This window comes from Trachemys scripta, chromosome 2 (genome assembly GCF_013100865.1).
Source record: "Trachemys scripta elegans isolate TJP31775 chromosome 2, CAS_Tse_1.0, whole genome shotgun sequence".
NCBI classification, from domain to species: Eukaryota; Metazoa; Chordata; order Testudines; family Emydidae; genus Trachemys; species Trachemys scripta.
The window spans coordinates 198,300,325-198,314,145 of NC_048299.1; the positions used below are offsets into that span (position 1 = coordinate 198,300,325).

The window sequence follows — 13,821 nt, forward strand, 5'->3', positions numbered from 1 at the left end:
CTGAAAACTTAATGTATTTATCCTCACAACACATCTGTGAGGTAGAGAACTACTATTATTCCCATTTCACGATAAGGACAGAGAGAGTTGTCCAAAGGCACACAGGAAGTCTGTAGCAGAGCAGGGGATTGCAGCTGGATCAATCAAATCCCAGGTTAATGTCCTAACCCCTGGACAATTCTTTGAATTACATGAGTAGGCTTATTTCTGGCAATCTCATTTCTTTGGGATTATTGGACATCAGTTCATTTACAGTACATTTGTTGCTTATTTTGTCTATTCTATTGAAAATTAGGTAGAAAATTAGTCTGACTACTGGATACTGCATTTTGCCTCTTCAGATGTTAGATGTTTTAGTTCAGTAGTTTGTTTCTGTTTTTAATAGATCTGATGGATCAATTATATGTTTTTAAAATGCAATAAAAAACTGATGCGCTATTAAAGCTGTACAGTTAAAAAATCACACAGTCTGGAAATGCAAAGATTAAGGTTTCAGCAGCCATGTTAACTTGGCCATCTTGCAAAACTTGTATGTGACACCAGTCAATAGGCGGACCATGGGCCAAATCCAGATTGCCAGACACTTTTGAACGGATCCTGAAATCTTTTCATTTACTTATTAATTGTTGTTGTTTTGTTTTTTTATTATTATTATTTTCTCTGGAGAGTGGACCTTGACTATACCTTTTGACTAAGAAATTTGGACCTTGACAAAAAATAGACTACCTCTTCTGAATATGTTTGTACAATGTTGCTGTACACGTAAATAAAAAAATAATAGGAACAAAAAATAATATATGTGCTTTTCCTGATGTAGTGTGATTTTTAGCTTTAACTTTAAAGGGTACGTCCAGACTACCCGCCGAATCGGCAGGTAGTAATCGATCTATCGGGGATCGATATATCGCGTCTCGTCTGGACGCGCTATATCGATCCCCGAACGCACTCCCGTCGATTCTGGAACTCCACCAGGGCAAGCGGTGATTGCGGAGTCGACGGGGAAGCCACAGCCATTGATCCTGCGCCGTGAGGACCCGAGGTAAGTCGAAATAAGATACGTCGGACTTCAGCTACGCTATTCTCGTACCTGTAGTTGCGTACCGGTGAAGACAGTGCTATTGGTGGGAGATGCTCTCCCGCCGATGTAGCTATCGCTGTTCATTAGCGATGGTTTAATTCTGCCAACAGAAGAGAGCTCTCCTGTCTGCATAGAGCAGTTGCATGGGAGACCTTACAGTTGCGCAGGTGCATCAGTACAGTTGTGCTGCTGTAAGGTCCCTCAGCCTGTGCTGCTTCCAGCAGCTCCCACTGGCCTGGAGCGGCGAACCGCGGCCCCTGGGAGCTGTGATCGGCCGAACCTGTGGACGCGGCAGGTACACAAACTGGCCCGGCCCGCCAGGGGCTTTCCCTGAACAAGCGATGGAACAAGTTTGGGAACCACTGGCGTAAATAATATTACATAATCGGTGTTTTGCAAGATGTATGATGTTACTGCAAGGCATCATTTTGAAAAGAACTGTAGTTCTGGTGGAAACTAGATGAGCATTTTCAAAAAATACTTCTGCAATCCAGGCATTAGCAGGCTTCTATAAAAATCAGTATTTACAGCTAGCATTTATTTTGAAGGTTAATGAATATGTAATGAGTACTGATAAATCTCTACCAACGAATGTGGATGAAATCAAGACTCTCTAAGGCTATGTCTACACTACACAGCTTTTAGTGACATAGCTGTGCCACTACAGCCGGGCTGCTAAAAAGTGCTCCTGCCGACAAAGCGCTGTTCACACCAGCGCTTGTTGTCGACAAAACTTTTATCTTTCAAGGGTGTGTGTTTTTTGTTTTTGTTTTTTAACACCTGAACAACAAACGTTTTGTCTTTCACTTGCCAGTGTGGAAAAAGCCAAAATTGAAGTGTAGCATTAGCATTAGAACACAGTATTAGGAAATTAAGGTTAAATTTTTCAGAGCGAACTAGGAAATTTAGACTCACCTCTCATTGAAATTAATGCGAGTTGCCTGACTAAATCTCCTAGTCAATGTTGAAAAATCTCAACCTAACGGTTTAATTATTTTGTCTGTTCTAAAACTGACCAGAAGCAAAAGAGATTGGATTTTAAATGAGCCTCTATCTGAGATGAGTACTTGTATGTGGAAGGCGCTCAGATACTATGATGACAGGTGGCAGTTCAAACCTATAAGGTAGATGCAATTTCATAGACCAGTTTGGAGTTATGCTATTTTGCCAGCAAGGGGAGGCAGGTGAAACTGAAGTTTAGAATTCCAGGGCTCACTATCCTCTTCGTTAGCCTTGTTTTTCTCTTGCCAGCAGCAGGCTTGGACCCATTCTTGCTTCTTGGATCTAAAGAGAGCTTTAAAACAAAGCTGACTATGAGTATAATGTGGGCTTTATACGCTGCTCAGTTAAGCCCCCTTTCTGTGTGGCTGTATGCACAGACAACTGAATGGGCAGTCTCCTATTGAAGTGCTGTGGGTCTTTGAGACGCAGCCTTTTTGTCCTGGCTATCTCGCAACATAATGAATAAAACAGCTAAATTTAAAAAAAACCACCACAATATTTTTTCTTATTTATTTCAGTTTTGTAAATTAAACTCATCAATTAAAATGTGAAATTACAACCATCTGTCCAAAGGGCTAAATTCCCTTAAATCAAGTAAAACCAATACGTTCATTGTGTCTTGTGCTGTGAGCTGAGAGGGAATGGGGATTTTTCATTCTGCGAAAACTTCTGAAATTTTGAACTTTTTTGTTCCTCAGTGGAATGGGAAAAAAGCTGCACAATTTTGCATAGAATGGCCCTCCATCTGGCCAGGTGGGAAACTGCTCCCCAGCTCCCCAGGGACCCCTGCCTGATTTCCACTGGGAATTTTGTCAAAATTGGTATGTTCCCCTTGGAATATTTTGATGAATCAGCATTTTCCGATCTGTAATATCTATACAATTGCTACTCTATTGGGACTTGTGACAAAGGGGTTTCATTTAAGGCAGTGGTGCCCAACCTTATTACACAGGAGGACCCCATAAACCTAAGAACAACCTTGTGGGGGGGGGGTCAAACAGATGCTACATATTTTAATAAGGTTTAAAGTTACCTGTATTGATTTGTATTTTAAATTCAGCTTGTTTTGTATGTATTCAGACAGGTGGTTTCTATGTATAGTATTGTCTATTTACCCACTTGTATAAACTAACATGATGACAAAATGCTAATGAATCAGCTGTTAGTATATTGTGTTGAACCAGGCCGTGGGCCTTATGAACTGCTCTGGTGGGCCAAATCAGGGCGCTCCTGATTTAAGGTGAATGTGGAGTATTACTACTGAGTAGCCTAATAAATATACCTTCTGGGGAGCGCAGTGAGGAGTGCCCTTTGCTACACCCATAGAATAGGTACATTCACCACTCCTTCCATGCTCCATGCCTACCTTGTTCCAGGCATAAGTGCTCAACCTGTGCTCTGAACCTAAGTGGCCTCCTGAGCTGGGTGCACTGAGGAGAGAGGGGTAAGTGTTTGCTCCCTGGGCATTCTTCTTCTCTCCCCAGTGCTTCCATACAGGAAAGGTTATAACGTGACCTTGTAGTGCACTGAACTGTGTAAGTAAAACAGATAATTTTCTCTCCTGGATGTCTGAGGCTGCAGGTATTAGTCAAGTCTCAATATTTTTGAGTTTTCTCTTTGTTAGAATGAAAGCATGTTTCACATTAATATTGAGTAGTTTTGCTGTAGCTGCATCGCTCAGCTCCTTTTGTTCTAAGGCGAGGAACAAGACAAGGCTGTTCTTTATTTCTCTACCTCTTAGTCATTGATGCTGAGCCTGGGACATGAAACAATAAAACAATTGGAGGAGCATTCAAAAGGTCCTCCTTTGGGCACTATCACAGGATTTGGTTGACCCCATTTGGTGGCTCAAAAAACAAGGGAAATTTTCAAAGCAGTGTGTGGGCGGTGCATGTTCTGGATGCTCAGGTTTTATTAGGCATCCAGCCACTGGCACTTTCTGACTGCTGTATGCTCTCCAGGTGCTGTTGTTTCCTTATTTTCAGTTCTCCACCTGGTCCTAGGTCACTGTAGACACTTCAGTAATCGTCTCATGAGACACCTGTGAAATCCAGAGTCACATTATAAGGATTAAAGAAACAAACAAATAAAAATTGGAATAGATTTAAGCCCTCATACTTCAGGGGATAAGTCAACTCTGATCATTGGGGGTTAGTAATTTATTCCATTATGCTCACTGTGGAGTTTCTTGTGCCTCCATCTGAATAATCTGGCACTGGCCAATGTTGAGGCCAGGAGCAGTGCATTGATCCAATATGGCAATTCCTATGTTCCTAGGCATACACTTCCTGAATAATTTGGTGTTGGGTATGCATATCTATATGAAAATGATTTGTAGTTTGTAATCCTGTGGATCACGGCATTTTGATAGTGCTCAAGGCAAAAAGCCAGCTGATTGTCTGACATCAGTTGTGTTCCTGCCAATTCTCTGAAATGATTCAGGGGCAAGGATGCCAAGTGCAGTGGTGACCCTGACTGGTGCAGTGGAATGTGGTTGACACTGCAGAAAAAAAGGGATCAAGATTTGGTGACCCCATTCAAGGGACCCACAACCCCCGAGTGCTGTGGAGCTGTCCTTTCTGTGCCACAGCAGGCAAGGGTTTAGAGGGGTGCAAAAGAAGAAAGGGCAGCATGAGTGGATTTGCTGATCCATAGGTTTATTGGCCATGTTCCACTGTGGAAGGGAAGTGCATTTACTGAGGCCCTGTGGCAGTGTTGCCACACAGCAATCTGTGGGTGTGTGGGTGGATTCCTAGTCCCTGAAGAAAACCACTTGGGCTGTGTGCTGAGTTAAGTACACCTCTACCTCGATATAATGCTGTTTTTGGGAGCCAAAAAATCTACCGTGTTATCGGTGAAACCGCGTTATATCGAACTTGCTTTGATCCACTGGAGTACGCAGCCCCGCCCCCCCGAGCACTGCTTTACTGCGTTATATCCAAATTCGTGTTATATTGGGGTAGAGGTGTATTTGATTCTTAATTCTTCTCTGTTATTCAGCCAAGTCATCCAGGATTTTTATGGCTCAAGCGTTAATGTGAAAAGCTCTGCCACATCCAGATTGCAATCCTTGCTACTAGGGACATATAGTTCTCTTTGTTGCTCCGTAACACCACTTTGGTACCAGCCACCCATTTCCTTAGCCTTCTTATGCTAACTTTTATTGATGGGCATGACCAAAGGCAAAGTCATTACAAACAAGAGTGGCAGGCTTCAAAACTGCCACCATCTGAATACTTAAGAGTAAGAAGTACATTTCAGTTTGGTATTAACTTAGTGTTCCAGGTGTAGATCTTATTCAAGGTCAAATTGGTGTATTTTGAACACTGTTCATTTCCTGATACTGCACAGTGTTTTACTGTGGGAACCTCTCTTGTTTTGGACAAGTGGGCAGCTGAGTAACCAGAGGAGAACAAATTAAAGACAGAAATTTGTGTTATTATGTAAAGGGCTGGACAATGATCAGAAAAAGCATGTATGCTTGTTTAGGTTAACAGCAGGGTCTCTTTCTTCCTTGTTTTCTCATAGTTGTCACTTTTAATGTGGTGGGCACTAACTCTTGCAGCTGTAAAGCAGAAAGTGGGGGAAGGGGAAAAAAGAACAGGCAGCATTATTAAATAAATATATTCGTTTCTATGTAGGATCTTTGTCTACAAATGGGAAATAGACACAATCCCTGGTTAATTATTTTAGCAAATGAAATTCAGTCAACCAATCTAACCATCCCTCGTCCGTGCCGCTTCCTGCCGCCCCCATTGGCACGGGACGGCGAAACACAGCCAGTGGGGGCTGCGATCGGCCGAACCTGCCGCGTCAGCAGGTAAATAAACTGGCCCAACCCGCCAGGGTGCTTACCCTGGCGAGCCGCGTGCCAAACGTTGCCGACCCCTGAGTTAGATCAATGTCTTTCACAATATAGACACAGTTGCATACTGGTTTACTTTTATGAAATACAGTCTCCTTTCTCCAGACGGTCTGTTATCTTATGGTGCCTTAGATGCTGTAGAGTAATATGACTGAAAAGTTACCCTTTTGCCTTTATTGGGCTCATCTAGTTCTGGGAGCATCCCCCTGCCCCAAAGACTGTTAACAATGCCATATTTCACTGATTATTTTTTTTTTTGGCAGTGTGGGGGTGGGAGAGAGTCCTTGCACTCATCACACTGAGTAGCACAAGAACACTTTAACTTAGAAGGGAACATTCTAATGTAAAGCCGTGAAACTCATTTGGTTTTGATGGATTTATACTCAAGGAGGGCTTGACCTTGCCGACTACGGAGCAATTCCTAAACTCCTTCAACTCCCACCAAATTGTCAGTGGCCAAATGTATCTATAGTTTAACTTCATTGGCTTGAAGGATAACCAGAGATTAATTTGGCCTACTGAGAGTTGCGAGTGCTCAGCATCTTGCAGGATCAAACCCCGAGTCCTTTGTTTTAGTCTGGACCCATAGGCTAAATGAAACTTTAGGTCTATTACTCTGTTTGTATCTTCCGAAAGACCCACCATGTGATCAACTGTCACAAGTTTCATTATCAGTGTAATTATGGATCTGAAGCCAGTGAAATGTTTGATTAGGAGGAATGGGGGGAGGGGGTAGAGGAGGAGGGCTGGAAGAGGTTCAGTTGAAAAGTCTGCTTTGCTACAGTTTTTGAACTCAATCCGAATATGCCTTGAGGTTTTGGAATGAAATTTTCATAGAGCACCTCTCTTTAGTGCCTTACTTTTTCCTTGGCACAAATCCATGGATTTAAACTGTGGATGGAGGTCATTGCGGGTAGTCTGTGTCGCATGTAATTGTAGCCAGTGTAATGAATGACCCTGGAGGTGACAGAAAGCTGATGAAGGCTGGCTGATATTGGGAAGCCTAAGTGATTGACAGCAAATACTGAATGTGAGAGACTTCTGATTGCTGGAAAATGATGTAAATGAGGAATATTAGTCTAATCCGCTCACCTCCTCCATTTAGATTCCATCTATATTTCTCAGGAAAAAAATAAAAGGAAGGGTATATTCTTCTTATGCTCATACCAGTAACTCAGGAGTAAAAGCGGAGTAAGTGAGAGGAGAAACAGGACCATATTCAGCACATGGCATGCAAAGATATCAATGAGAATGACAGAAATAAATTTTCAGTGTTACAGAAATACCCATCTGCTTCCAGTTAAAACATCTAATGAGAACAAGAAATCAGGACTGTGCTTGATTCAGCATTTATAGTTTATAGCTCCTCTCCCTCCTGTGCTCTTTAATGTTTTGAATACAATACAATTGAAAACACACCGAGCACTATTCAGATTGTGTTTCAGAACATTAGGATTTTGCCACATTTTGAGCTGAAGTTAAGATTTAAACTGAATTAAAATCCTTCCTTCAGGCTTTTCATGGGAGTGTAATTACCATACAAAGACTCTTTGGTTAAACTGTAGTCCTATTTAGCTCTGCCCTAGAAAACCAAAACACAGCTATTAAAAGCTTTCTTCGTACGTGCTGTAGAAACTTAAGAAACTAATGAAAGAAGGTATATGTTACTGGAAATACAATTGGAATTATTTTTATTGAAATAATCATGAACGTAATTCTTTATAACGGGGAAAAATAATCCTTTCAGGACCAGCCTCAGAAATAGCCTCTCTGCTACAGCAGTAAAGACACGATTGCTTCTGGCACTTTTAATATGCCAGGCCAGATCTGGGAGCAGGGTCTTAGTTGTGGCCCATCATTTTTAATCTTTAAACACAGCCTGGAACTCCAGAATTGTTTCTCTTTCCCAAAGTTACTTCTGATTTTAATGTCTGCAGGGGAAAGGGAGCAACTTGCAAATCTCAGCCTGATAAACACAAACAGTATTATCACAAACGGTATTATCACCTTGAAGTGAGTTTAGTTTGCTGGAGTATATTTTATAGAGAAAAGTTGGAAAACAGAAAAAGGGAACTAAGGGGCTGTAACAGTGACTTACCTTCTCTCTGTCAGATGTAGCTACTTTTTCAGTTTACTTCTTGCTGGAATGTAGTTTAACTCTCCAGCTGCATCAAAAATCTACCTCTTCCAGTCTTAACAAGAGTCCAGATCCTTCACCCTGTCTTTTTCCAAGGTCATAGGCATTCCCCAAGGGTCGATCTATTTTTCCCACTACTAGGGTACAACAGCAATACCCCTCAGAATCCAAAGGGGTGTTAAACCATCTAAACTCCAGCCTTAGGGCCCTCAGCCATGAAATAGCATCAGGTTAAGCCACCAAATCTCTGCCACTTTTCTTCCCCAATGCTCTTTTCTAACTCTGCCACAGCCCCTTAATTGTCCACTAAGGAGTTAGCTCTTTCTGGCCTTCATGTTCTCGCTAAAATAATACCTCCTCCTCTTGGTATCATATCCAGCCATCCGTCTGCATGTCCAGTCCCTCTCCCTAGGTTTTCCCAAGCCATTTCCCTAGCACTCCAAACTCTTTTCTAGTCTCTCAGTAAAAAAGCTCCTGGCAGATCCCAGTCCCACCTGGTCGCTTAGTTCTTATAAGAGCAGGGTGCTTATTTGTATATCTGCCCTTTCCCCAGCATCGTTCAATGTAGGATCCTATTATTCTCATTCTCAAATTCTCATACAATTTACATTGCCTCTGGGAATTATAAACCCCAAAATGCTTTGGTTCTGAACTGAACTGGCAATAGGGTCATGATACATGCCTTAAAGGGACAGCACACCTGTTACAAGGTTAATTGTACATTAGTGCTATAACAACAGAGGTTAGATTTAGCCACCCACTCCCATACCAGCACTACTATGGTGACCCTTGGTTTTCTGTAGAGTTTAAGATTTCATTAGAAAAAAAATTATTAGCTATTAATTTGGAGACAGTAACTTTTCAAATATCAGTTGCTACATTGTTTTGCTGTGCATGGAGTTGGTCTCTGTCCCCCTCTAGTGGTTGGATTATGGTTAATGATCCTCTATTGCCTTCAAACTAACAATTATCCCTTTATTTCAAGCAGACAACTCGTCCAGGGGCCTTGTTCTGAGTGGAAGTAATAAAATAAATAAGTGGTGCATACTGCCCCCATTCATATCAATGTGCTGTTTTGAAGCAAGATGGTGACAACTTAAACCATTCTTTACAATTTCATCAGTATTTACAATTTCTTGGGCCCAGAATAGCCGGAGCTCACTGCATTCCACCTAATACCTTCTCTCTTTCCAAACGTGCCATTCTACTACTATACCACAAACTGCAGAAGGTGGGAGGCAACATATGAAGAATCCTCCTTATGTTTTATAGGGCTGCAGAAGAGCAGAGAACCAGGGCCTAAAATTAAATCTTTATGGGGACATACAGGAGCTCAAATAAAGCTTAGAGATTCAAAGTTCATTGTCCAAGTCGGCTCTATGAGCTGTGGTCCAAGTGTAGTTTCTGCATCTGTGAATTCCAATTAAAGGTCACCTTCCGCAGAAATGGGGTACCAGTTATGTAAGTCTTCCATACCTAGGCACTTTAAATTTGCCTCCTGGATTTCATTTGTTTACACTGTGAAAATAGGTTTCAGTTTCCGCTCTTAAAAATAACTATTTTATTCTTCAGTAATGATCCAGACATGACATGGAATGAAAGTGCTATTGCACGCTTACAATATCTGTAAGATAATGCAGAATTCATTTCATAAAGATAACTTATTCTCAACATATCTTTTCCATTTTCCAAACTCTGTAGGACAGGAGTTCTCACATTTCATTGCATCGTGACCCCCCCTTCTGACAACAAAGATTACTACATGACCCCAGGAGTGGGGACCAGAGCCCGAGTCCATCTGATTCCCAATGCCCCTGGGTTGGGAAGCCAAAGCCAAAGCCCGAGCCCCACTGCCCTGGGCGGGGAAGGGGTCAAAGCCGAAGCTCAAGGGCACCAGCCCCAGCAAGGGGGCCTGTAGCCTGAGCCCTACTGCCCGGGGCTGAATCCCTCAGGCTTTGGCCCCGGGCGGTGGGACTCGGGCTTCAGCAACCCACTTTGGGGTCCTGACCCACAGTTTGAGAACTGCTGCTCTAGGACATACATGGGGAGGCAGACATTTGCTATGAAACCCCATATGATCACATATGTATCCAGCAATAACCATTGCTTTTTGTTTGAATCAGTCATCTTATTATATGATCGGTATTCATTTTTGTTTTTTAAGGTTTGTTTCCTGCTATTTTAAATCTGGCTAGCCATGCTCATATCAACACCAATGCCACCTGTGGTGAGAAGGGACCAGAGATGTTCTGCAAACTTGTGGAACATGTGCCGGGCCGACCTCTACGCAATGCACAATGCAGGGTGTGTGACCACAACAGTGCTAACCCCAAAGGCAAGTTCATGATCCTATGTCTTTTTGGTCCTTTTCCACACTTTCACAGGACTGTGTGTATTGTTGTGGATGGAATTGACCTTTGTGCTGAGTGCCAGCATGAGGCCTATGTACCACTTAAGCCCTCAGGAAGGCCTAATAGTGACTTTCTGCACAGGGGTCAGTTTCACCCTAGATGTGCTTTATGGATGATTGTTATGAGGAGAAAAATATTCAGCATGCAGCTTAAAAATACGAAGTAAGAAAAAAAATAAGATAATGACATTTATTCTTAAGAGACTTATTTTGTTATTTAAAAACAGAACAGCACCCTATCTCCAATGCTATAGATGGTACGAATAACTGGTGGCAAAGTCCCAGCATTCAGAATGGGAGGGAATACCATTGGGTCACCATCACCCTGGATCTAAGACAGGTGAGTAATACCAGATGTGTAAAAGAATGCATTTTCTATGTGACATAAGCCTAATCAAATGATTGCAGCTGTACTTGATAGTTTTTAGGTACCCAGACAATTAGCAATTAATTATGAATAGGTACTATACAGTCATGACTGCATTTAGATAAGGTAAGATCTGATAGATCAGTCTATTTAATTTAAACAACCACGTTTTGTCAATCATTTGTTTAAAAGCATATTACTTTGACAATGATGCTGTTGGAAATTTTAGTCCTATCAGGTTGAAATGGCAATTAAATTTTCTGTTTACCAAAACATACTCTCCCTTGATGAGCATGGAATATTTTAATAAAGGGAGTAAATGTTTTGGTGTAAGATCCAGCCAAAAAGTGCTCGGAGGCTATTGTAAGATAACCGAGTGAAGTCTGCCTCCAGTTACAAGCAGCTTTTGATCTGCAGTAAGTACGATAATCGAGGTACTGGATTTTGGAGGTAGTAAGTAAGTTAGAGAGTGACTTTGGCTTTGAGAATAACTGAACATAAATCAATTATTGTTTAATAGTTCTCAGAACATAAACTTTTCAGTTTTAAATTATCTAACTTATGACAACTTTTTCATATTGTTTCTGTCTTTCAGCTTATTTACATTAAATACAAAAATGTGGCAACACAATGTAATTGTTAACAACAAGAAGTTCAAAGTTATGGTTCTCAGAACAACTAAAACACACAAATACACACCTTTTTATGGATGAATTCTCAGGAATAGAAAATGATGCACACATGCGATGGGACTGAGTTAACACAGAACTGTAGCTTTTGGATTAATCGACTCTGGTCTTACTTTGCAACCTTAATATTGCACTAACATAGCTTATGGCAGTTCCCCCCCACCCTTATTTATTTATTTATTTATTCGTAAAAAAAAAATTGCCTACCCTTAACTTTAGCATTTAAATGGTCCCCATTAAGCTCTGCTGCTGAAACCTAGGGTAAAAGAGGGCTGATTTCCCCTTTTCCTGCTGCTACTGGTATTGGCTCTGGGAGAGTCCATTGTGGAGTTTTCCCCCAAATTGTTCTGGGGCCTAGGGCTTATATCCCTGATTAATGAGCAATGGTTCTGTGCCCATCCAACCAAACACACAGAACCCACGGAAATCGCAGGAAGATAGTTCCTTGGCACTGGCTCGGTGGCTCCCTTACAATGCAGCTTGGAGTCATGCTACCAGGTTACCCCCCACCTCTCCTAGGTCTGAGGCTACATGAACCTTTTGCCAGCTTGTCCTGGGGTCTGATGCATGACAGGTCTCCACAAAAGTGGTGACAAAACCAATTTTGAGGAACGGTTGGTTATTTTTAAGAAAGGTGCTTCTGAGAGTATGTGTAAAATGTATCAGTCTTCAATGAACCTTTTCATTGCCCAACATAAGTTTTTTTGAAAATCAGGGTTCATGGATCTTTAACCACCACAAGGTGGGTTGATAACACTAGAACACATCTAAAATCATGGAGAAATTCTGCTCATTGACAGAATGCAGATTTGTGAATTACAGTTGGTAACAAAGTTTTGCCAGGACTCTCTGGACTATTACGCAATGCAGTTTTGAAAGTTAAAATGGAAGCTTTGTCTGAGATGCCTTAAAAAGAAGCAAGGGCTGAACTAGTATTTAGTTTTCTGTTTAATTAGGAAGCAGCACTACGTTGTGGAAACATAATCACAGAATACCTTTTGTCAGCTACAGAGTATTTAGATGGGAATTTCTTGTTTGCACAGTTTGCATTGTGTTTGGTTTGTAAATGAACAAACAGGAAGGAAGTAGCAGAAGGGGGTCTTAGCTTTTTGTCCTCCCATAATACTCTGCCAAATGGCTCTCCCATAATATTTGTACTCTGAAAACAGACCAGCTGACCTGACCTCTAACTTCTTTATTCTCCCTGGTCTATGCACTATTGATGGTGCCTCAAATACATATCTTTTCTCTTCTGACACATGCTCAGATTCGTTAATTTGGTTTGAAAAGTTTCTCCTCTGAGAAGCCTTTCCTCTGTGTTTCATTAGAGCACTTGAAAGAGAAAAGACATTTAGGGCTATGTAACTTGAATGTAAATTACTACTCCACAAGGAAGGATTTTGGTTAATAAAGATTGCTTGGGGTCAATGAGTTATTAGAGCATTGATTTGTTAATGTTAATACTAAGCAATGTAATGTGAATGTTAATACTGAGCAAGTCAGTGCACGTGAAGGGTAAGAAAGGAAACTTAATGCATGCATGAATAGTTTTAAGGATTTTGGGTAAATGTTTATTTCTAAAGGTTGATTGTGAATGGATTAGAAATATTCCTCTAGCAGTATTTTGCATTTTCTATTTTAATGTACATTTCAAAGAATCAATGTCTGTAACTGTGTACATTGCTCTCTGTGGTTGGTATCAATACTGTCAGTTACTTCCTTTAGATTCCAAGATTTGTGCCATATATCTCCCATCTCTTAAATTAGTTACAGTTTATTTTTGTTTACAAAACGTAAGTGTTTTATGATGTGAATAATTGTTATTTATCATCCATTCTGAATGGATGCTAAATGAAACACTGATTGAGATTGCTAGCTCTGTACTTTGCACAGTATTGTAATCCAACTGTCATAGAGTTGATGAATTCTATTGTGTGTATAGCAGGGGTAGGCAACCTATGGCACGCGTGCCGAAGGCGGCACGCGAGCTGATTTTCAGTGGCACTCACACTGCCCGGGTCCTGGCCACCGGTCCGGGGGGCTCTGCATTTTAATTTATTTTTTAATGTAGCTTCTTAAACATTTAAAAAAACCCATTTACTTTACATACAATAGTTTAGTTGTATATTTATAGACTTATAGAAAGAGACCTTCTAAAAACATTAAAATGTATTAGTGGCACGCAAAACCGTAAATTAGAGTGAATAAATGAAGACTCGGCACAGCACTTCTGAACGGTTGCCGACCCCTGGTGTATAGCCTAGCATTGAGGC

At 41.2% G+C, this 13,821-nt stretch overlaps 1 protein-coding gene across 1 annotated transcript in view; it reads left to right on the forward strand.

The window, feature by feature from the left end:
• Positions 1 to 13,821, forward strand: part of LAMA1 (laminin subunit alpha 1) — a 144,579-nt gene that overhangs the window by 22,232 nt on the left and 108,526 nt on the right. Inside the window, exons 2-3 of the mRNA XM_034762645.1 lie at positions 10,247 to 10,417; positions 10,720 to 10,832. Coding sequence (XP_034618536.1) covers positions 10,247 to 10,417; positions 10,720 to 10,832 — 284 coding nt within the window. The remainder of the gene's footprint in view (positions 1 to 10,246; positions 10,418 to 10,719; positions 10,833 to 13,821) is intronic.